The sequence below is a fragment of the Sminthopsis crassicaudata genome, chromosome 1 (genome assembly GCF_048593235.1).
Source record: "Sminthopsis crassicaudata isolate SCR6 chromosome 1, ASM4859323v1, whole genome shotgun sequence".
Lineage (NCBI taxonomy): Eukaryota > Metazoa > Chordata > Mammalia > Dasyuromorphia > Dasyuridae > Sminthopsis > Sminthopsis crassicaudata.
The window spans coordinates 461895189-461918862 of NC_133617.1; the positions used below are offsets into that span (position 1 = coordinate 461895189).

Genomic DNA, 23674 nt, shown 5'->3' on the forward strand with positions numbered 1-23674 from the left:
AACCGCCAACCGCTCTGCGCACGCGCGAGGGATGATTTTTATGAAAGCACCACCGCTGGGAGGAGGTGGGTGGGCCTAGTTAGACTGGGAAGTACTGCGGTTGAGGGGATTGTAAGCCTTCCTTTGGCCTTTTCCCGATTGTAGTCTGGGAGAACAAATGGTCTTGCTATTTTAGCAACGTTAGCTAAGGAATCAGAGGCTAGGGTTCACTCCCCCACCTCTCCTATTTTAGTCGCTGGCAGCCGCTAGGGGGCGCAGCGGTGGGCCTGGAGTCAGCAAGCTGTGACTTCGAATTCAGCCTCTGACCACTAGCAAGTGTTGTAACCCTGGGCAAGTCGCCTCTGTTTTTTGAGCTGAAAAGTGAAGATAATGGCACCTACCTACTGTGAGGATCACTTATGAAATATTTATAAAGTGCTTGGCACGGTGTCCCGGCCCATAATGTTTATAATAATATAAATAATAAATAATATAAATATAATATAATAATATAATATTTATTTCCTTTTACTTCCTTGGGCCTCAGTTTAATTAATTTATTTTTGAGGTCCCCGTTCCCTCTCTAGCTCTATTAATTCCCTAAGTCTGAAAATCCGAGACTTCACATGAGCTTTAATTCCTCTGAAATGGCAGAAAGTGTCAACCACCCAACTCCTTCCCCCTTGCAAATAATTTTTAATGCTTGTATAACTAGTCTTAAACATTCAGCAAACAAGATACTGATTAAAATATTGCACTTTTCATATTTGTAACTTTAAAATATACCACAATATATTATTGATAATGATAATGGAGAGGCTGGTCCTGTGATTACATTAGCATAAGGTAACGTGTGTGGTTCTTCATTTGCAAAATTAAGATACTAGACAGGGTAAAAATGATTCACATTTATTTACTTAGTGTTTAGGACACGGTGCTTTTCTGCAATTTGAAATTACTGTAAGCTAAATACTCTGCCTTTGTTGATTCAGCAGAACCACTACTAGCCTTATAAAAAGCTTAGAATCAGGAGGACAATGTGTAGGATATTACAGGGAAAAATAACTGAAATACTTTAGGACTCTGATCATTGCAATCATAAACTATAAGTCCATAGGACTGAAGAGGAAATACATTATTCACCTCCTGTCAGAGAGATGATGAATCAAAAACAGGAAAACATACATTTTTAGGCATGACCATTGTGGACATTTATTTTGTAACGGATTTATGCATGCTTATGAGACTTTTTTCTTTTCCCTTTTTTGGGAAGGATATGGGTGAAAAGTTGTTGCTGAATAGAAAGATAGCTTGGAAGAAACAAATTCATGTAAAAATACATTTCTTTTAAAAATAAGGTGATGCCATATATTGTATCTAGGTTATATTGTAACACATGTAAAATGTATGGGATTACCTGTCATGGGGGGGAGGGAGTGGAGGGAGGGAGGGGATAATTTGGAAAAGTGAATAAAAATAAATAAATTTAAAAAAAATAAAGTGATGCAATGGATAAAATGCTTACCTTGGATTCAGGAAAAGATCTTCCTGAATTTAAATCTGACCTCAGACACTTATTGTGACCTTGGGCAAGAAACTTAGGGTTCTCTTTGCCTGTTTATTTATAAAATGGGCTGGAGAAGAAAATGGCAAACCATTTCAATATCTTTGCCACAAATGGGGTTACAAAGAGTCAGACAGACTGGACAAGTACTTTTCTTATCACGCTTCTGAGGTCCTAAATACAAAAGTTAGCCTATTTTACAGATGAGTAAATTGAACTTTGGAGAGGTAAAGCAAACCAAGATCACAACGACCTAATTTAAACTCTGAAACCTCTGCTCTGAGCAGGTAGAAGTATCCATGTTCAAAAAATAACTATTATAGGTTTCTGTATTATCACCTTTGTTTTCACTCAGCTCAGTATAGAACAATTCCTGAACAATCAGTTTTCAAAGTAACCAAAACCATGTACAATCAGATGAAAAAATGTTATAAATCCCAACTTTAACTATGAGCCCTGCCTCTCTATGGGATCTTATAACTGATTATGAGGTTTATGAAATAATGATTATTATCAGAAAGTGTTTGACTTATATAGTTATATACTCAGAATAATATTAAAATTTGCTAAAATTTGGAAAAAATTAAAAGGAGCTCTGGTATAGAATAAGTGATAAACATAAAGCATACAGTACAAGAGGTTTATGAAATGATTATTATCAGAAAGTGTTTGACTTATATAGTTATATACTCAGAATAATATTAAAATTTGCTAAAATTTGGAAAAAATTAAAAGGAGCTCTGGTATAGAATAAGTGATAAACAAAGCATACAGTACAATTTTAATAAGCATTAAATATCATCCATTTGGTCCACAAAATCTGCCAGATTTACTATACAAAGACAAAAATTAAAAGCTCCTGGGCTTTTGTTAACGTTCACAATATCACTAAGACCACCAACAGCAGCTATTATCTTTTTTTGCTCCCGCCCCCCCAGCAAAATAATTTTTTTAAAAATCAGAATTTCAAAGAACTAAATGGATGTGGCAGAAATTGGCACCTACAAAATATGGGAACATATAATGGCAAAAAAAAGTTCAATCACTTTTTAATAAAAGGAATAAAACAAGGTCTCTTAAAAAATAAGCTGTCATAGTTACATGGGAAAATAAACCTTTATATGAAAAAAAAAAAGCTTGTTTAAAAATAGATCACGTACAATCAGTACGTTTGTTCAAAAACGTATTCTAACACCTGAAAGATAGTTCAATGGCCAAGTCTGATATAAAGGAAAATTTTTCTCAAACAGCACACAATCGACTCCTCAACTTGATGCTGAAGTTTTCTACCTTAGCAAAAGCCTTTATCATCAGCTGACAACCTTCGATCACATGGTACCCTCCTGACGTCATCCCCGCGCGGAAGAAACTGCAGAGCCGGAGGACCTAGATGCTGTGCCCGGAAATAAGATGGCTGCTTCTAGGATAGGGAAATTTTCCTAGAGGTGAACTAAGCCTTTGCCCAGTTGGAATTGCTGTGAGCTCGACATGGGTCCCGTTAGCCGCCGCACTTTGAACTACGTTTATTCGATGGTAAGTTCGGAACAAAGAGAAGTGGGGATATTCTTCACCTTTAGAACGTAAGCTCCTTGAGGCTGTCTTTTGAACGTGTTTGTATGGTCAGCGTTTAGGAGGGTGGCGGATACGTAGCAAACGCTCATAATGTCTTTTTTTCATGGGCACCAGGGCGGCGTTCACTGGCGTCTGGGTCCCCCCATCCCCAATTTCCCAGTTTCACGTGTAAAGAGCTCCAAACGAGGCAGCCCTCCCTCTAGGAAGGAGGCGTTTACTTTTGGTAATCAATGTTGATAAACGATTAACCCCTCCCCACCCCTCCTCAACCCCTCTGTCCCTATGGAAGAGGCCTCTGCTAACTCTCGGCTCCCTCTCCCTGTTGTAGGTGCTGCTGGCCATCGTTTTCCTCTCCTGGGGGTTCGTGATCTATGCGTGCATGGTGACGTCACAGTGGCTGCTGGAAAAGAACCATCCAGATGTAGCATTCCATTTCTGGATCTGAAGAAATATAACTGGCATTCAACATCTTTGTTGGGCACCTTGTTTTGGACGTTATTTAGTTAAATAAAACCTATAATGAAGCGTTTTGTTTTTTCATTATTCAGAGAGAAAGGGGCTAAAATGGTACATACAAATATTTCTTCTCGAGATACCTCTTCACCAGCTAAAACTTGAGGTGATAACAAAGCATCTGAAATTCCATTCTGCTTCAATCACTTTCAAGTGTTACCTAACATGAGACTTCAGTAAGTGGTTTCAGAAATTTAAGCTGATACTAGGTATTCATGGGGAATAACGAGTAAAAAGGGTTTTAAATGTCTGGTTATTTTTGCTTTACAATAGTCCAGTCTTCTCAAATTCAAATTAGGCAATAAGAGACCTCTTTTCCCCTGGCTAATTTCTGCTTCACACACAATCCAAAAAAACCTAGGCCCATCTAATAAGGAAGGGTATGAAGGGAATTATTTAAAGAGTAATTTTTATTAAGTTGCTTTTACAGAAAAAAATTTCAACAGATATACTGGTACAGAAACAATAGATGGATCCATAAGTTTCTGGAATATTTAAGTACTTTTTAATGATGTTCATGTGTATCATCAGCTTTCAATGGTGGAATCACTTCTCCAGTCTCTAGAATTTTATCACCCTATAAAAAAAAAAAATCATAATTTATAGTTCCATTTACTTACAAATATACAAAGCAAAACAAGATATTCATTGAATTTTATAGTGCTTGAAAAAAACATTTCAAACTAGTAAATAACTGATACAATTTTTGTCCTGAGTTGGATAGAGGTGAAATGTATTCAGATCATATGATCATAAATTTTGGAATAGAAAGGAATTATTAAAGGTAATATGCATATCATTTTAGGGATGAGGAAAACAAGATCAGAGAAATCAAGAGATGTGCCACTGTTAAAGATAGTAGGTCTAAATTTGTACTCCATTTCTAAATCCAGTTGGGTTTTTTTGGTTTTTGTTTTTTATATCCTAGGCTTATACACTAAAGTATTTATCATAACTTATATAACTTCTAAGTTGGCCATATTTTAAACCAAAGTTTTGATCTGTTAAATGGACTTGATTATTCAAAACTGACTTCTATCAGTGGATGATTTTAAATTAACACCAAATTTCAGAAGGTACAATCTTAAAAGTTTATCTTATTTTTTCTATCAATTCCTATACAGACAGATATATACAAATGAAAAAGATATTTTACTTGGGAACAAAACAAAAAACCTAGGTAAGAGTGCCAGGCCTGGAGTCAGGAAGACTCATTTTCTTGAGCTCAAATCCATCTTCAGATACTTCCTAGCTTCCTGATCCTAACTCAGTTTGCCTCAGTTCTCTCATCTGTAAAATGAACTGAAGAAAATGGCCAACTACTTTAGTATTTTTGCCAAGAAAACTCAAAACAAGTCACAAAGATTTAAACAACTGAAAAGAATTAAACAAAAATATTTCACATACTGAAACTTGGAATTATAAACAACTATGCAATCTCTACATTTTATCTCCATTTAGATGAAAACGCAAGATGACTACAGTTTACAAAAAAGTGCATGATTATTCTGTAAGTGATAAAGACAATAAATGGTTGGTATTGAAGAGATCATTCTCACGTCATAAAAAAAGGAAATGAGCCACACTTTAAAAAATAAAGGTGCCTGTAAGATGAAGTACAATAGCTTGCTTTAAGCACTTAAAAGTTTGAAAAAGTGTTTTTCAAATATCTCATTTAGTGCTTACAACAATCTAGTGAGTAGTTGCTCTGATTGCTACTTCAAGAAATGATTAAAGCAAGTTTCAGAGATAAAAGTGACTTGCCAAGTGTCTCAAAACAATTAAATTCTAGAGGTAAAATCCAGCATGAACAGCTTCTAAAGACTGAAAGGAATGAAATAAATGAGGAGGAGGTAGGGGTAAAAATAACCAGTCTTGTGAGTGGTCAGAACAAAGACTGGAGTTCTGAATGTATTCTGAGGTTAGTGCACATGTGTAATAACAGTACAGTTTTATTTTGCAAATAGCACCTGAAATTTCCATTCTGCTTCAATCACCTTCAAGTGTTATAGCACATGAGATTCCAGTCAGTGGTTTCAGAAATTTAAGCAGGTATTAAGTATTCAAGGAACATATTCTGCAGTTATTATAACCAACAAATAGAAAGGTTTTATATGTCAGGTTATTTTTCTTCAGAATGTTCCAGTCTTCTCAGGTAATGAGACCATTATTTTACCTCATTTAGTTTCTATTCCACAATTCAAAAAAACCTAGGACCATCATATGGAGTACATTAAATGATAAATAAAAGGCTATCTTTAGAGGAAGCCTCTGAAATAAACAGCAGAGTGGTAATAATTCATTGGAAAGAAGATTTGACCTGGAGTCAGGAGATCTGGGTTTAAATTGAAGTTCTGGTGCCTAGCAGTTATGTGACCTTGGGCAAATCACTTAATCTATCAGTTTTTTTAATCGATAAAAATAGTTATATTATTTGCATCATCTACCTCACAAAATTGTTGCTGGGGGAGAGGGGAGTGTGGGCATTTTGTGAACTCCCAAGTTTTACATAAATGGGTTTATCATTTTAGGAAGGTTAATCTGTAAGGCAGACAATGCTTGTTGACAGACTAAATGCTAACTTTGCTTTGTACATAATCCAATACCTGACAGATCTGTGACTTCATTTTTCTACCAATGATAATGATTAATGACTCCTTCACACTTTAGCAAAGGATCCAATGAGTTTTTGTGGCCAAAACCAATCATCACTTGGTGGTTGACCATATAAAACAGACATTTTCTTCATTTAGTTAGGCTAATTCTAGAATGACAGGTAGTTCATTCCAGAGATCCCTATTCAAAACTTTTTCAGTCTATCAGGTCTCACCAGAGCTTGTGCTCTGCTTTGCCAGGGAGAACTGAGAGTCCTTCCCATAGCAGGAGACAAATTTTATGAATCCAAAAAGATGACCCTAAATTACCACAATGTTTTATTACATATAATGCTATATATACAGCTAAAATTAGAATTTGAAAATGAAAATTATTAGGAATGATCCAGGGATTAGAACTGGAGATACTGTGGCCATATTTCAGCTCAGGCTACTATGCTAATTAAGAAGATAAACTCAAGCTACTCTAGGTGATCCAGGAGTTGCGCCAAAGAGTTATGGATCTTTTGTACATCATGCTCAGCAAGCATCTGGGTAGGTTAACTGATGGCAGCATGCTTCCTCCTTCGACCCCTGCAAAGATGTAATTGCCTGTGACAAATTATAGGAATTTTAAGTTCTCCAAAATAAACTCAACATTGCCCAAGGACACATAGCATGTTACCTTTCCATTCAGATTGCCTAATTCAACCATTACTACAAAGCAATGCTTCCATTTTCTATTTTTTCATTTACAATTTATAAAACAAGCTGTAGATAGCAGAGATAAAAGTTATTACTTAAATGATCAAAGGGGCAATATGAAGTAAAAAAAAAAAAAAAAAACTAAAAGAAAAATCAGAAAAATAAGTTGAAAAGACTTACAGGAAATATTCTAGGTTTCTTTTCAACGATGCCATATGGCCTTGTCTGCAATAAACATGAGGTTGTGTTAATACTTTCTTTTAAAAGTAAAGAATAACTGTCAATAAGCACTTACCTGTATACCTGTAACACATAATATACACAATTATATTATTACACATACCTGTCCAATTGTTTATATTCTCTGTTATAAGTACTTAAAACATAAATGGTTCTTCATCTCTCAGAAGTTAAGAATATTATTATGCAACTTATAGGGAAATATACAGTTTATAAGGTCATATGGACATAGAGATATAAGAATAACTTATAATCATGAGTAGCAAAAATCTTGTAGTATATTTCTTCCAAAAAATGAAATGCCTAAAATTTTTTTCCCAATTTAAAAAATCATTTTCTGCTTATTTAAAATGTCACTTATTACATATCAGTATTTCTCAGAAATAGGACTAAAACAAATTATCTTTCATTATCAGGAAATGCAAAATCATTTAATACTGAAAAGAGATCTCTGGATAAAATAACCATTGCATTATCATTCTCCCATCATCTTCAGTCATATAATAAAATCATTTCATTCAAGTTATAAGACTTTTCTTTTTTGGATGGAAGCAATTAAAGCTAAAACCTTACTTAAGCCATCATAATTATGTTATTATCTATCCAAAATTGAAACATAATGAAAACATAGAATGTATAACTTACTCGTTTGACATGGAAGCCCAGAAATAATACACTTAAAATGGTTATTTATATAGGCATAACACTGGATCTTGTTTAATTGTTCTCAAACTTGGTTCCCAAGAAAGATAGTATTCTTTGCTGTATGGAATTATGACATGGCTAAACATTTAATTTGGCAATAATGGGAGGATCAGGAGGTTCATGCATACTTAATTTCCCTTTAATAAAGTATTTTTGTTGAGTTTTTTAAGAATCTGAGCTCTGATATGGTTTTTGAGATATGTACATGTGTGTAATAACAGTACCATTTATTTTGTAAATTCTATTTTTACCATACATATGTTCGATTTAAGAAGAAAATCATTAAGAACATAATTTAGAAATTTCATTTTATCTACAATAACAAAATCCAATACCATAGTGTACGTTATGAAACTTATGGCACATTATTGATACCATATTGTATCTCAAGAATAATGAACATCCTTTGAGAACATCCTAGATGTCACAAGATTAAGACACTTTAGTACTTTAAAAACATTATAAGAGCCAGAAAACCTGGACTAAACTATTTATTAACCATATAACTCTGGACAAATCTGTATAGATCTTTCTTCTTATCTATAAAATCAGGTTCTATTTCCAGCCAGGGGTCAAAAGTTATGGGGGAAAAAAAAGAAGTAATTGAATTTTATAAGAAGGAAAACATTTGGTGGTTTAGAAGGTGACTATTTAGTAAAGAAAAATTTTGGAGAAGTAAAGGAATATCTGGAGGAGGAAAAACTGCCAGATCCAGATTCTATAAATGAAGATTGAAAAAGAAGAATCCTAATTTTTGAGGATAATTGTTTTTGCATTATATGTGGCTTAAATAAGTTATTTCAGGGAATCTTGTAGCCTTAAAGAATAAATTCTTTTCATTCTATGTAAGCTAATACACCAGACATAGGTGGGCTATAAAGCACTTCTTTTGTTCCTAGTCAGGTCATTAAACCTGTGTTCCTCATTTCCGTCATATGTAAAAAGGGGATACTAATAACACCTACCTCCCATGGTTGGTGAAAGGTTCAAACAATACTTGTAAGAGGCTTAGCACAGTGCCTAGTACAAAGAAGGCACTAATGCTTTTGTTCCATCTCCCATCCTTTCCTTTCACAAAGGGCACATCCTTGATATAGAATTCAGGTTCTATCTACATGCTACCTACAACATTAGTTAGACAACAAATGAATTGTCACATTAATAAACCAAGTTTTGTCTGCTTAAAAAAAAAGGAAAAAGAAAGCATTAGTGAGCAAGAACTTGAACTACTCAAAGAGAAGGTAAAGGACATAGTTGAAAAATAAGAAAAAGTAAATGAAACAAATTGGTGCCTAAAGGGATTTGATAGAAACTAAGGAGTGAGGCAAGTTGGGGGAAAAAAAGGGAGGCTGGGAAAGGAGAGAGGAGATAAGGAGTGGCTTTGGAATTCTTAAGACTAAAAAACAAATTGTTTGTGGCTATTAAACTATTACTACTGGCTATAGTTACATATAGCCTAGATGCTTAAAGAGTGTTTAGAGGTACACATAGGTAAGCTCAAAAAATCAAAAAAAAAAAAAAAAAAAAAAAAAAAAAAAAAAAAAAAATCACAACCACAACAAAAAACTAGGCTTAAAAAATTGAAATCAGTAGGACCTAGGAAGAATTTTACAATGATTTCCTTTGAATGTATGGTGGTCATTATTCACCCACAGCAAGTGACTATTAGTTCAAAGTTAGACTTGTTTCTCTCTTGGAGAAGGAGACCTCAGACTCAAAAGTTAGGAGAACAAAAAACTGTTTGTTTTTGTTTGTTTTAATAGAAATAGGGCTTCAATTAAAAAAAAAAAAAGTGGAGGAGGGGTAATTTACACTTGTCAAGGCTAAAGATTGAAAGAATTAAACACAGAGAAAGGAAAGAGGCTCTTCCTTAAGAAGGAAAACTAGACTTTTTGAGGATTTCTTATCCTACAAGGAATGAAATAGCAGAGCTCTCAAGAATTTTTTAGATTCAAGATCATCATAAAAATCAAAAGACTAGAAGAGTAACAGTGATTATTCTCCTGCTTCCAAGAATTATCAATATGGATGACTAAAAGAAAACAAATTCCTCCCCCCAAATGGGATAACTACTAATCACTTCTTGTGATTCATATGGACACAAATATTGCCAAAAAGAAATTAAAATATCCCCCCGCAAATTACAAAATCTTGAACAAGAAACTAAAGAGTATAATGGCCCAAGTTGCATATTTTACTGCTGCCCAAGTAGGCAAGGAATATAGAGAAGAAAAACTCATCTGGATGGTAACTGAAAACATAGTATAGAAGAATGGGATAATGGACTATGGCTCAAAATGCAGGGATGAGAGACTTCTACCTAGGGATAATGTGCCTTAACGTAAGGCTTGCATAAGGTTATTTGCTGGGCTTCTTATAAATCTAAGCAAAAGGATTTAAAACTTAAAGGACCCACACATGCAAAAATGTTTTGTAGCAGTCTTTTTTAGAATGGCAAGGAACTAGAAATTGGGTGGCTGCTTCTCAGTTGGAGAATAGCTGAATAAGTTAGGGTATATGAAGGTAATGGAAAATTATTGTTCTATAAGAAATGATGAGCAGGCTGATTTCAGAAAGGCCTGGAGATACTTATATGAACTGATGCTAAATGAAGTGAGTAGAACCAAGAGAACATTGTACCCAGTAACAAGATTATGTGATGATCAATTCTGACAGGATGTGGCTCTTTTCAACAATGTAGTAATTCAAGGCAATTTCAGAGAGATCTATGGAGACTGAATGTAGATTCTCATGGTTTTTTCTCTTTTGGTCTGATTTTTCTTTCACAACATGCCAAATATGGAAATATGATTAAAAGAACTATATATCTTTAGCCTTTGTTAGATTATTTGCTGTCTTAGGAAGGGGGGAAGAAAAGGAGGGAGGTATAAAAATCTGGAACACAAAGTTTTACAAAAATGAATGTTGAAAACAAGTATCTTTATAAGAATTTGGAAAAATAAAATATTACTGAGGAAAAAAAAGAGTAGCTGTGGTGAATGAAGAATAGTATTTGAGAATCTGGAAGTTCATAGAAGAACAAAATTGTAAAAGGAACCAGCAGTAAAACCCATTGCCTAATATTTATTTATAAATGCCTAAATCTTAAGCAGCAAATAAGAGGAACAAAAGTAAAACTTTTGAGGAGAAGAAAAACTGTTTTCTGGAAAAAGATGGCAGTTGAATCCCTGGAGGTTGTTGGGATCATCACTGAAAGGGGAAAGGGAGTTCACAGAGCCCTGAAGTCTATTTAAATAGAAATGGGACCCAGATCCTTGGGAGGAAAGAGGGGAGAGATGATGAATTTTATTGATTCTGCAAAAGAGACTGAGAAGAATCAGACTTGTCAGAAAATAACTACTGCCTAAGTCTACCACAAAAAATATCAAGAAAGTGAGAACATTTGAGGATGATATAGAGAACTCTGTAGTGTGTAAAATTCCATCTTTGCAGATCAGTTACTATAAAATCTTCATTTCCTTCTAACACTGAAAAGTACAATCAACAAGATTTTAGCATGTGATATACTCAGAGAAATAAGGCTGAGAAGTTTTGTTATGTCTTGTTATGGAGCATGGATGATTGGAAGATTGGTGATATCCCCATCAGAAATAAGATAGTTAAAAGAAGGAGCAGGATCAAAGAGGAAAATGAGTTCTGGTTTTAATATGCTAAACTGAGCCTAAAGGGTAATCCAGATTAGTTAATGGGTTAACTAATTAGTCCATTCTCCTCCTAATACTACTAAGCCTCTTGCCACTAGGTTTCAAATCTAAGGCAAATATTATTAGTTCTAGAGTTCAAATATATTATGTATTTCATGGCTGCTATTTCTTTAATCAAATACATTCCAAAAATCTAAATTCAAATCATGAGTCTTGGGGATATTGACCTTTCAGTTTTTAAGTTGGAAATTACAAAGTAAAGCAATTTGAAGTCAGTTTTTCATTACTTTAAAACAAAATAAACACATAACCCCAAACAATACTTTAAATACTTACTTGTACATGGTATTTGACATAATAGTGAACAATCCAGGCTGGTACAAGGAAAGTAGTAAAAAAGAACATTCCATTTCGGCATGCCTTTACAGTCTGAAAATAGACAAAGTGTTTGAAGCACACATACTAACTGAATTCATTGTAATAACACTATCTGTATATTTGAGCTGTGTTTTCTAAACTTCTATAAAATATTTTCGTAGGTTTTTCCCCAAAAAATCCTGGCATAAGATTCCTGAGAGCAGGGCCTGCTGAGGGAGAATTACATACACATTACAAAGCAAGTCAAGCATTAAGGCAGAGTTTTTGGTAAAAATAACAGAATAAGACTTTTAAAGAAATCAATTATCTAAGAAGAGGTATATTTTATTATACAATCTTGACAAAGTCTAAGATTTTACACATAAATCAGGGAAATGTTTTGTTTAATAGATTAACCCATGAAATCATCAATTTCCAGTCCCAAAGATATGATAAATTAAGCTCCATTTTCTTATGCTTCTATATATAAGGGAAACAGAAGTCACTTGTGGGGTCTGGAGTTGTCTTCATTAACAAATTCAACCCAAAAGCATTCCTGACAGGACTAACATGGAAGTTAATGACAGGGAAACAAATAGGAAATAAGATGTGGTATTAAAGGTTAATTAATATCTGTATAATCTGAAATCAACATGTAGCTTGCAAACACAAAATAGATGGAAAGTTTGCCTGGATATCTTGACAAAGTTTTGATAAAGTACATGATATTCTTAACATAAAACATATTGAAGATGTGAAAATGAGAGACTAATGTTTGGAAGTGTAAAGGGGAGTAATTAAACAATTGGGACTGGTAGGGGTGGCAAGCAGAATAATGCTATGTAAGGATTGGAAAATCCATAGCCAGGACCTGAGTTTAAATTTTCGCTTTGTCATTTACTACTTGTCTGACCTCTCTGGTCTAGTTTTCTAATGGGTAGAATAAAATGGTAGGATTAGGTAACTCTAAAGTCCTACTTAAATCTGTAATCTCACAAAAAGCTGAATACTTGATAAATTAGTGACTTGCTTGATCTTTTAAATTTATCCCAATGTTTGTAATAATTTAATCTGATGAAAAATTACAATCATAAATGAAACCATAAAATCCAAACAATTTAGCTTGGTTTTTTTAAAGCCTATATATCTTCCATATTACTGTCCAATTTTCCCAGAAGTTTTAATCAAATAGTGAGCAACTACAGCCTTTGTGTTTATCAAATAGTAAAGTATTAATTTTTTTGTACCTTGTATACCTACTCTGTTTCAATGATCAATATTTCTTAACTGGTACCAAATTATACCTGCTGTGGGGTATAATATGAAATCCAGCACTGCTAAGCTCTTTTTGTTTCCATTTCATTTCATTATTTATCTTCTTTTCATATTAATTCCATGGTTATTTTTCTAGTGTATAAATTCTTTGATAATTGATTGGTACAGTATTGAATAAGTATACTAATTGATCATAGCAGTAGTGTAATTTTTTTATTTTGGTTGACCTACCTAAAAGCAATTAGTATTTTTCCAATTATTTATGTCTTTATTTTGTAAACAGTTGCTTGCAGTTCTATTTACATAGGTCTTGCATATACCTTGAAGATATATTCCCAAATATTATGTACAATATATTAGGTACAATCTGTAGTAATTCGGAATGAAATTTCTCATCATCTTCCTGCTAGGTTTTAATTATATCAAATAGAAATGATAATTTTTTTTATTTTTATGAATTTATTTTATATCCTTTGTTTGCTCAAATTATCACTTGTACTTTTATTAATTTTTTTTAGGTTTTAGGATTTTTAAATTACATCACATTACCTGAAAAAAATGAATAACTTTTTTTTTTTTTACTTATGTTGATTTCCTCGATTTTGTTTGTTTTAATTTTATGTCCAGCATTCCTACTGCTATGATGAATGGAAGAGGGGATAATGGTTGCTGTCCTTTCTTGAAGAGGACCAATTAAGGTGATAGCTAAACTTTCACATGAATTAAAGATGACGGGGGCAAAGTTGTACACTGTCTTCCAAAATAATCAGAAGTTAATTGGCAAAACAAAGGTAAAAAAGACTGGCAATATTCAGGATGCAGAAGATGATTTTGGTCTTTCTAAATTAAGACTAATAAGATCCTTCTATCAACAGGTTGCACACCCTTGCTAATAAAGAATATCTCACTCAAAAATTGCCTCTGTTTGTCTTAAGTTATATTTTAATTTAGGGGATTGCATAGATCAACTAATCTCAGCCTAATTTTTCTTTTATTTTGATTTAAACTAGCAAACTAAAACCCAAAGAAATTAAGTGACTTGCACAAAGTCATACAGCTAATTATCAGTAAAATGACAACTTAGGTCAAGTTCTCACCATAAATTTGGTAACAATGGATGATGACATAGTTTGTTCTGTAGGATGGCAACTTTCAAACAATGGCATTCAAATTTTGCTTGTCATCAGAACTAGGCTAACTAAGATGTACATCATCCTAGAGGGAGCTTAAGAGAGGTCTGCTTCTTTTATTCTAACATAATAATTAAGTCAAGACTGTGCTTTTCCCTAAACCATACTGCACTATAAAGTCTTAAAAAAACAAAGGGGAAGGGGGTAACGACAACTTTTACATTTTTAGAAATTAGAAAGGTTAATGAATAGGTTCTCTTGTCCGGAAAAAAAAAAAAAAGCCGGACTTTTAATGGAAGAGATAGGAAGTAAGGGAGAGCAATTGGACATTTCATACTAGATCTCTTTCCACAATGTGTGATAATCAGTTTTGAATGGTGGTCTGGAGGAAACTTTTGGGAAAGTTCTCCAATACTGATGATGACTTTATATTTATATTGCCCTTTATTAATTTTACCATATACCTATTTCATAATAATTCTGTGAAGGTATTACTATAACCACTTTAATAATAGTAGTTATTAGTAGTATGTGTTTATAATAGTAGTACATTAAGTTTTACAAATCCCTTTAAAAATATTTTATCATTGTATCCTCACAACCACCATGGGATAAGGAGGCTGTTACTACCCATTTTACAGATGAGGAAACTGAGGCAGACTTAAATGCAAATCACTTGCATGTCAGGGCATCATCTCCCTCATGTCCTTGTCCTCTTCAAGAACGAAGGGCAATCTTTGTGAGTAGAGCTTAGCACTATTACTTGAATATAGTAGACGCTTAATAAATAAAAACTTAGTGAATAAGTGTTTCTTAAAGCTTCTGGAATGTATGTTCAGAGGAGCCGGGCCGCCTTAGGAAATTCTGACCCCACCCCCACCCCCTTTATTACTAATTTTTTTTCTGGGAGAAGTGTCCGAGGGGTAACTGGGCTGGGGTCAGCGTCACTCACCAGTCTCTTCCAGATGGACTGGCTCTGCTGGAAACTATCCCAGAAACCGAACCAGGACTTCTGCGGGGGCAGTACGGGCTCCCGGGGGCTCAGCTCTTGGTCCTTCAGCCACTGCCTCCTCAGGACGCGCAACTGCTCCAGCCGTAGCTTGTCATCTGGAGTGTACCCCGACATTATAACAAACGAGATCGAGCCGCATAGACCGACAGGACAATGATGCCTAGTCTTCGCGACCTAGCGACCTTGCCGGCACAACACAAGCGACGCTGGCGCCCAGTGATGACGTAGGACACTTCTCTAGACTCGCTCCTAAAATCTGAAATCGCTGTGCATGACTGAAATAAAGGAAGGGCGGTGGGAGAGCATCCAGAGGATCTGCGCGTGCGCTTGAGTGTTTCCTTTTTAATTTGGCGCCTCCTGGTGTTCAGAATTGCAGCGAAAGAATTAAAGTGGTTTCTGCGTTGCTTGAATATCTAGGATTTAGAATGGAAATGTGGAATTCTGATTTAGCAGGCATATTTAGCTTATAGAAGCTGAAATATATACCTGTATTTCTGTAGTAAATTCACCATTCATGGAAGTTACAAGATAAGTTTATTTTCTCTTCTGCGGCTTTCATGACTTGAAATGTTATGCAATTCACCAGTTTTATCAATGATAGATACTGGGCACAAAGACAAAAATGAAAAAAATTCTGCCCTCTATTGCATACATTAATATATTTCTAAAAGTTTTGTAATACACACGATTAACTTCCTTTTTTTTTTTTTTTTTTTTTTTTGCATGAATATAATGTTTTACCAATCTGGGAGAAACTACATGATGTAATATAATTATAAAGAACACTGCATTTATGGAAAAATAAGATCTATGCAGCATTTATAACCACATTAGGCCCATCTATCTTAGTTTTATAGAACAGATCCTATTGGCAGGATTCATTCACTCAGCAACAAATTATTTTTTTAAACTTCAATATATTTTATTTTTCCAATTACATGTAAAGATAGTTTTCAGCATTCATTTTTGTAAGATTTGGACTCCTTTAAAGGTGTAAATTCTGAGCTAGAGAATTGTTCTCTGTCGTGGTAGAAAGGCAGTTCCTCCAGTGTTCTTCCTGCTCGAACTCAGGACAAGGACTGGGGTCTCTCCAGACAGTTTCCATGACACCTACAGCACGAATCTTTGGGGTTCCTGGTCTAGGCCTGGGAGGGATTTGCATTAACAAGACACCTTCGCTCTGAGTGTCTTTTCAGGAGGAAGAAATTACCCTGAGAAGAAAAGAGCTAAAAGTTTCAGGTTTTAGTTCAGAGAGTTAAAAAAAAAAAAAAAAAAGCTGTTTGTAACAGTAGAGTGGGAAAAACATTGAGGCCTCTAGTTTTGACTTTAGTATATTGGCCTTGTAAGTTGGGGAGTGGATTCCAGGTCTCTGTTAGGCTGGGAGTTTTTTCAGCTTTGAAAGAGAGAATTCTGCTGGGCTTGTCAGCTAGCCGCTTTTACCTGAGGGCAGTATGTGTCCCAGGATTTGAAAGAAAAAAAGAAGGAACTTGTGTGGTACGGAAATGGTGAAGGGTCACCATTTAATAAAAAAAAGCTGGAGAGAGCTCTAGAGAAAAGCAAAGTTTATTGTACATTCTCGCGAGAAGGGCGTCCCACTCTTCGAGTAGACTATCGAAGAGAGGAAGCGCCTCCTGTGGGCAGGACAGCACCTTTAATCCCTAACGCAAAACGCCCCCTCCCACCACTGACCCTCATCCTCATTGGCTGAGAGTCTTACATTCTAACCGCGAGATCTACCCATGAAATTGAACTTGACCAATAAGTACATAGTTGCCCATATTTGGATGAAATAGGGAGATGTCATAGGAGGGGAAGGCAATGCCCTTCAGAGTCCTTCAGGCCTACTCGAACTCTGAAGTAGATGAAGCCTTACTCGATTTTCACAACTGTCTTGAAAGATCTCACCTCATCTCATTCAGTCCCTCCTCTTATTTTGTACACTGAGATCTCTTCAAATTTTTGTAACATAATTTCACATTCCCTCTGAATTCCTCACTTCCTTCTGATTCCTGTTGGCCTTGGGCCACAGGCTCCACCCTTACCCTTTTAACAGCATCTATTTAACAGACCCTTCAGCTTTCTCTTCCAACCTGATCATTCCAGATGATGAGTTTTGGACAATTCTGGTTATTAATCTGATCAAACAAGGGATGCAGATAGGGAATAATATAACACCACTAAGAGCTATAAGGCCCAACCAAAGGAGCTGCTTCCACCAGCTTCCCAAACCAGGACCATCAAGAAGTATTGAACAGTGAGGTCCAAGTTTGTACAGGAACATGAGCAAGTTTCCTAATGTTCTTAGTGATTTCCTTCACTAGATTACCATTGTTATCAATCTTTATACAACATGTGGATAAATTTAGTTTAGCACAAACTCTCCCTTCCTCAGCCAACAAATAATCCAGCACAAGTCTATGTTGTAAAACAGCCTCTCTGGTTGAGTAGCTTCATCAGCCAAAAGATCTAGTGCCTCAGCTGTCTGATTGGTGATAATCTCTACAACTGCCTGAAGCCTAATTATCCTGTTCAACATCTATATTGGAGTTCTATATCCCCAACTTCCATCTTGAGCCCAGGTCGCTGGCCCATACTCTGACTATTCTTTCTGGAGGCCAGGCCTCACCCCAACCATTTGCATCTCCAGTCCAAGTGATGGAGGTATCTAAACTCCGTTTCTCCCTTCCCAAATTATCATACAACTGAATCCCTAAATATTGGTTTGCCTGTTCGGGAAGAAAGAAAACTTTTGGCCTTATTAGTCCAATATAACAATTCCCTGTCCAATTAAGAGGCAGATGAGTATAGGCAGTTAAACCACAGATCCAATAATGACCCTTTAGAGCAGGTTGTTCCCTTGGAAATATGTCTGAGCTATTCCTTGTAAAAGGGTAATATTGTTGGTCTCTCGTCCCTAGGGGGCTTCCCCCCACAAAGGGGTCATACTGGCATTTCCATAAACCTTGCTCTTTTCTCCAACTACAATTGGCAACTGGCCACTGGCCTGTTAGATTAGAGGTACTCCAAAATGTGGAAAACAGAGGCCCATGTTGCCCGGGTGTCCTTGGGGTGACATTATACCAACCCCATTGGTAACTGTACCCAATGTATATGTTCCTTTTCCTCTTATTATACATCTTAATACATCCCATTCTACTTCATCACACTCAGCAGTAGTGACTTGTTGATAGCAATATCCCTGCTCTCCTATTTCTGGGAGAACATCCAAGGTACAGTCTTTCTAGTCCTTCCCACACTTCAGTTGAGGATTCCTCCCCGTATCCCGCCAATATTTAGACATTTTTGTACAGTCAATTGTCTTTGGCCTCAGGTCTGTTCTCGAATAGGTCCACTCACAAACACTATTTCCCAGCTTCAAACCTCGTCCTGTCTGATTTAAGCAGTATTTCCCTTTCCTATCTTCTGTCAATGACCACTGATGTTTCTCTTCTAAATTCCAGAAACCGGTCCCATTATGAATTTGGGATCTGTTGCTAAGGATCCAGGCTGGGCTTAGGGGGACAGGTACCCATGGCCATTGGTTCAATTGTTGGGATCCACCACAGATCCAACAATTTGATAAGCTAAATGTCCTCCCTATATTCTGCATGAGCAGGAGAAATTGGTTCTCATCTCTAGAAGGTCATAAGGAAATAGATAAACCCAAAGCTTAGGGAGAGCCTCATAATGTTCAACTATTATAAAACCGTGAAGTTAAGGTGAACTTCCCAAAGGAAAATATATCAAATCACAAACAGGCAAAGAGACCCAAAGTAAGAAAAGTCATACAGTTACAATTCCCATTCAGTGGAGGTCCCCTCCTCTTATGTAATTGGAGGTCTCCCCTGTCTTCAACTGTCCACTCTGATAAAGGTGGCGCCACAGGTCCTTTTGTCCTGGTGTGGTGTGTCCAGCCTCGTTCCTGAGTGCGAATCACAGTATCTGAAGTCAGTATCACTTGGTAGGGTCCGTCCCAGCACGGAGTCAGCTTCTTGGATCAGCACCCAATCACCAACCTGAATTCTATGAACAGGGAAACCTAGAGGAGGAGTCTGAGCTATTAGCCCTTTTTGTTGAAGTCCTTGCAAATGTTCCAGCAATGATTTAACATATCTCTTAACAAACAAATCCTTAGTTTCTAAAATTGGGTCCCAGTCTCCCTTAGGATAAGCCTGGAAAGGATGACCATACAATAATTCATAAGGTGAAAGCCCAATATCTCTACGTGGCTTGGTCCTGATTCTAACCAGAGCGAGAGGAAGGCATTTCGTCCAAGGTAGTTGGGTCTCTAAAGATAACTTAGTCAGCTGCCATTTTATTTCTTGGTTCATCCTTTCTACTTTCCCAGAAGAGGGAGGATGACAAGGGGTATGGAGATCCCAAGTGATTTCTAAGGAATCAGATTCTGCAATACCTGGGCAGAAAAATGTGTTCCCTGATCCGAGTCTATCCTCTCCACCATTCCATATCTAGGAATAATTTGTTCTAATAAGACCTTACTTACTGTCGAGGCAGTTGCTCGGCCTGACGGGAATGCCTCCACCCATGAGGTCAGATGGTCCACTATGACCAGCAAGAACTCGACCCACTGGTGGCAGCTCAGTAAAGTCCACCTGGATGCTTTGGAATGGTCTGATTCCAGGAGGTCGTCCCCCTTTTGGAAGCTGGCGTTGGGCAGCCCTGTTAGTCCTTCGACAAACAAGACAACCGTCCACCAGTTGTCGAGCCATAGTATATAGGCCGGGGGAAACATACCTTGTCAGTATAGCATCACACAGGTTTTGGACATCCCAATGACTGCCCTGGTGCAGTTGCTGAAGGACTTGCCTCAGACTTGCTTTGGTCAGTACCTCTCTGCCGTCAGGTAAGAGCCATCGTCCTTCCGAGTTCTCAACTGCTCCGAGAGTTGAGGCTTTCTCTTTTTCCTCCTGAGTAAAACTAGGAGAGGGTAGACTAGGGGGAAGTACAGGTATCAAAGCCATTATGAGAGATTTCCTGATCTCCGGCTCCCTTGGCCTCCCGGTCTGCTAATCTATTTCCCCTTACCTCAAAAGAATTTCCCATCTGATGTCACTTTACATGTATTACTGCTATATTCCTAGGAGTCAGAATATTTTCTAGTATCTCTCTGACTAGTGTATGATGAACCAGTTCTTTACCTTTACTGTTTACATATCCTCTTTCCTCCCAAATCCTCCCAAATACATGCACCACACCCCAGGCATATTTAGAATCAGTATATATATTCCCATCTTGGTCACACAATAATTTTAACGCTTGATTTAAAGCATACAATTCACAGCAATTCACAAGTTTGAGCAGACCAATGGGCAGGTAGACTGCCCTTGGTAACAGTGGAAGTTCTAACAAACCCATTTCTTTTCCCATTTACCATCCTAGAAGAACCATACATAAATTCTAAACAAATATTTATCATAACCTTGTGTTGATAACAATAAGGAATTTGTCCCAATGAGTTTATATCCAAGTAGATCTTTCATAAGTGAACATTATTCATACAAATCAGTTTGTTTTTAAAAACATCCAATGCAAATACAATCATATACAGAATGTCTAATTCCACACAAGAGAATTCAAGAAGTTTTGATAAGAGATTCCCATTAACTTGTAATGGGAGAGACATTCTGCTATTCTGAAACATAAGGTCTTATCAAGTATTCTCATAGAGGCAGGGGGGGGGGGTTTTGGCAGAACTAAGAGGCAAGGAAACTGAGGCAGGACTGAGTCAGGACAATAATTCAAAGTTAAAACATAAGCTAGCCAATCATAGTCTAGCAAATTTTCAGCTAGAGTCCCCTGTAAAGGCCTTTTGTCTCTGCAGCCTTCTCCAAACCCAGCATCTGCTAAAATCAGGTGTGTCTAGCTAGTGGACAGGTAAAGAGCTTTTTCAACTTTTTGCAGCCTCTCCCTTATCTGTAGAGACAAGAGAGCGAGACAAAAGGAGACCTTTTGTCAATCGCAGAATTGTGCCGAGCATAGAGCTCTAACAACGATCCAGGCCAGAAGCAGCCTGGATGTCCGGTGCAAAAAAAGAAAAAAAAATCTTTTACCTTTTCCAGAGTTCCATTCAGTACCCAAATTATGTCTATTTTCGAGGTCCTTCATCAGGGAACCAAAATGATGAGGTAAGCAAAGAGTAAGTAGTTTCCAATTAGGCCTGAACTGAAATAAGACATCAGTTTTTCCCAATTTTCTGACCAGTTGAAATCTCAGTTTCCCTTCCCCCCCCTGTTTACAGAAATTATCATATTATACACAACAGACTAGTAAATTTCCCAAAATAGCAATAGTCATACAGTTTTATACAGCAATAATTCTGTTCTCCAGGGGACAAAAAGGAAGCAGGATTAAAATTTTTGCAAATAACCCTATCAAATTATCAGATCAGATTAAAATAATCTTTAAACAAGGAGACTATCATGCATGTAAATAAATATTGAATAACTTGTTTTCAGAAAACTTCAGTTCCAACTCCTTAGAACAGTTATAGACTTGAAAAATAAAAATAAAACATTCAGTTATCAACACCATATAAATGTAGGCTTTTCCTTTAAATAGTAGAAATAATTAATATCTAAATCAGCAAGGAGGTGCAGTTATTAAAAACAAAAAACCCCACTATACTTAATGGGAGGGACCTCTCCACGTGGTCACCCTTCCCCCACACCACCATGCTTCCCGACCCAATATATCATAGCTCCATTTAAACTATTACTTTTACAAATCAATCTTTCCTGTCCCGTCTTTAAGTAAATATATATGTATATATTTTTAAACTTTACACTTCAATGTTTGCACGTAACTGACCCAAATTTCATAAAACTTAATACATGCCCAACAGAGCTGACAAACACTTAAGGCATAGCTCAGTTACAAATTACCCAATTACCTCTAGCAAACATACTATCGAAGTAGGGAGATACAACCACAACCTCCCCTAAGTAAGCTACCAGCATTGTTTTAAAAACCTATGTTTTAACTTAAAATCCCAATCACAGCTTTAAATTCCCAATAATATAAAACTACTTTGCTATCATATTTAAAACAATGAACTTCACCAAATAGCGGTTTCTTTCCCCTGGCCCACGTGGCCCTGCTGCAGTCAGGACACGTGGGAGGAAGAGGAAGGAAGCCACCGTCTTCACTGGCTCAATCCCACATACTTCCCCGTGTACAGGGTTTCTGATCCCAAATGGGATTTACTAACAGCTATTTCTGGTCAGCTGAAAAGACCCCTGCTTCAAAAGACCTAGTTCTCCTCCCCGCCCGAAGGCCCCTGGAAGGGCTAATGGAATTAAATCCTCTCAGGTCCTTCCTTTCAGGTACCATTTAATCCTTTTGGCACCACCAGTCTGCAACAAAACAACAATACCTTATCATCTTTTTCTTGCTTTTTATTTTTCCTCATATTTTGGCAGTTTGTTCCAATTACTTAATTTATCTCCCAAGGGAATATCTACCGGTATTTTCTGATATTTTTCTCATTTCTCTCCGCGAGGGCTGGCTGGGACTAGGCCACACCCATTGAATTTGGAAGGAGTTTAACAGACTCCTAAACGCCCAAACACGCTAACTGTCACCAGTTAACCCAGTCACCCAGGAAGGCCTAGCTCTCTTCCTGTCTACCGTCTACAGCCCCCTCCAGAACCTATAACTAGACTCAAGGGGCTTCACAGGACGCTTACCTCCACTGGGTTGCTGCGCAACAAATTACTTGACTGATCTGTCCTCCACCAACCGGTTGGGATTTTCACCGCGGAGTTTCCGTTGCTTTTCTCTGAGTTTCTCCACTTCGGGTCCACTCTACGTCAGGGAGCAAGGAGAAGCCCCTGGATGCTGGCGGGCTGCCTAAATCAAGGCAGGGCGCCATCCCACTAGCACCCAGGAGTTCACTTACTCACCGAGTAAAGGATCCCGGACGAGCCCCCAAACTGTGTGGTACGGAAATGGTGAAGGGTCACCATTTAATAAAAAAAAGCTGGAGAGAGCTCTAGAGAAAAGCAAAGTTTATTGTACATTCTCGCGAGAAGGGCGTCCCACTCTTCGAGTAGACTATCGAAGAGAGGAAGCACCTCCTGTGGGCAGGACAGCACCTTTAATCCCTAACGCAAAACGCCCCCTCCCACCACTGACCCTCATCCTCATTGGCTGAGAGTCTTACATTCTAACCGCGAGATCTACCCATGAAATTGAACTTGACCAATAAGTACATAGTTGCCCATATTTGGATGAAATAGGGAGATGTCATAGGAGGGGAAGGCAATGCCCTTCAGAGTCCTTCAGGCCTACTCGAACTCTGAAGTAGATGAAGCCTTACTCGATTTTCACAACTGTCTTGAAAG

At 36.9% G+C, this 23674-nt stretch overlaps 2 protein-coding genes across 2 annotated transcripts; one reads left to right on the forward strand and one right to left on the reverse strand.

Annotated features, from left to right (window-relative positions):
* Positions 1-5: 5 nt before the first annotated feature.
* SMIM27 (small integral membrane protein 27) lies at positions 6-3639 on the forward strand. Its single transcript, XM_074280827.1, has 3 exons — positions 6-65; positions 2794-3076; positions 3444-3639. The coding sequence occupies exons 2-3, from the start codon at positions 3032-3034 to the stop codon at positions 3558-3560; spliced, it is 162 nt and encodes a 53-aa protein (XP_074136928.1). The 5' UTR covers positions 6-65; positions 2794-3031; the 3' UTR covers positions 3561-3639.
* A 382-nt stretch (positions 3640-4021) lies between these two features.
* Positions 4022-15530, reverse strand: NDUFB6 (NADH:ubiquinone oxidoreductase subunit B6). Its single transcript, XM_074280826.1, has 4 exons — positions 15252-15530; positions 11874-11966; positions 7108-7152; positions 4022-4205 (listed from the first exon to the last, which is right to left on the reverse strand). The coding sequence occupies exons 1-4, from the start codon at positions 15423-15425 to the stop codon at positions 4134-4136; spliced, it is 384 nt and encodes a 127-aa protein (XP_074136927.1). The 5' UTR covers positions 15426-15530; the 3' UTR covers positions 4022-4133.
* Positions 15531-23674: the final 8144 nt, after the last annotated feature.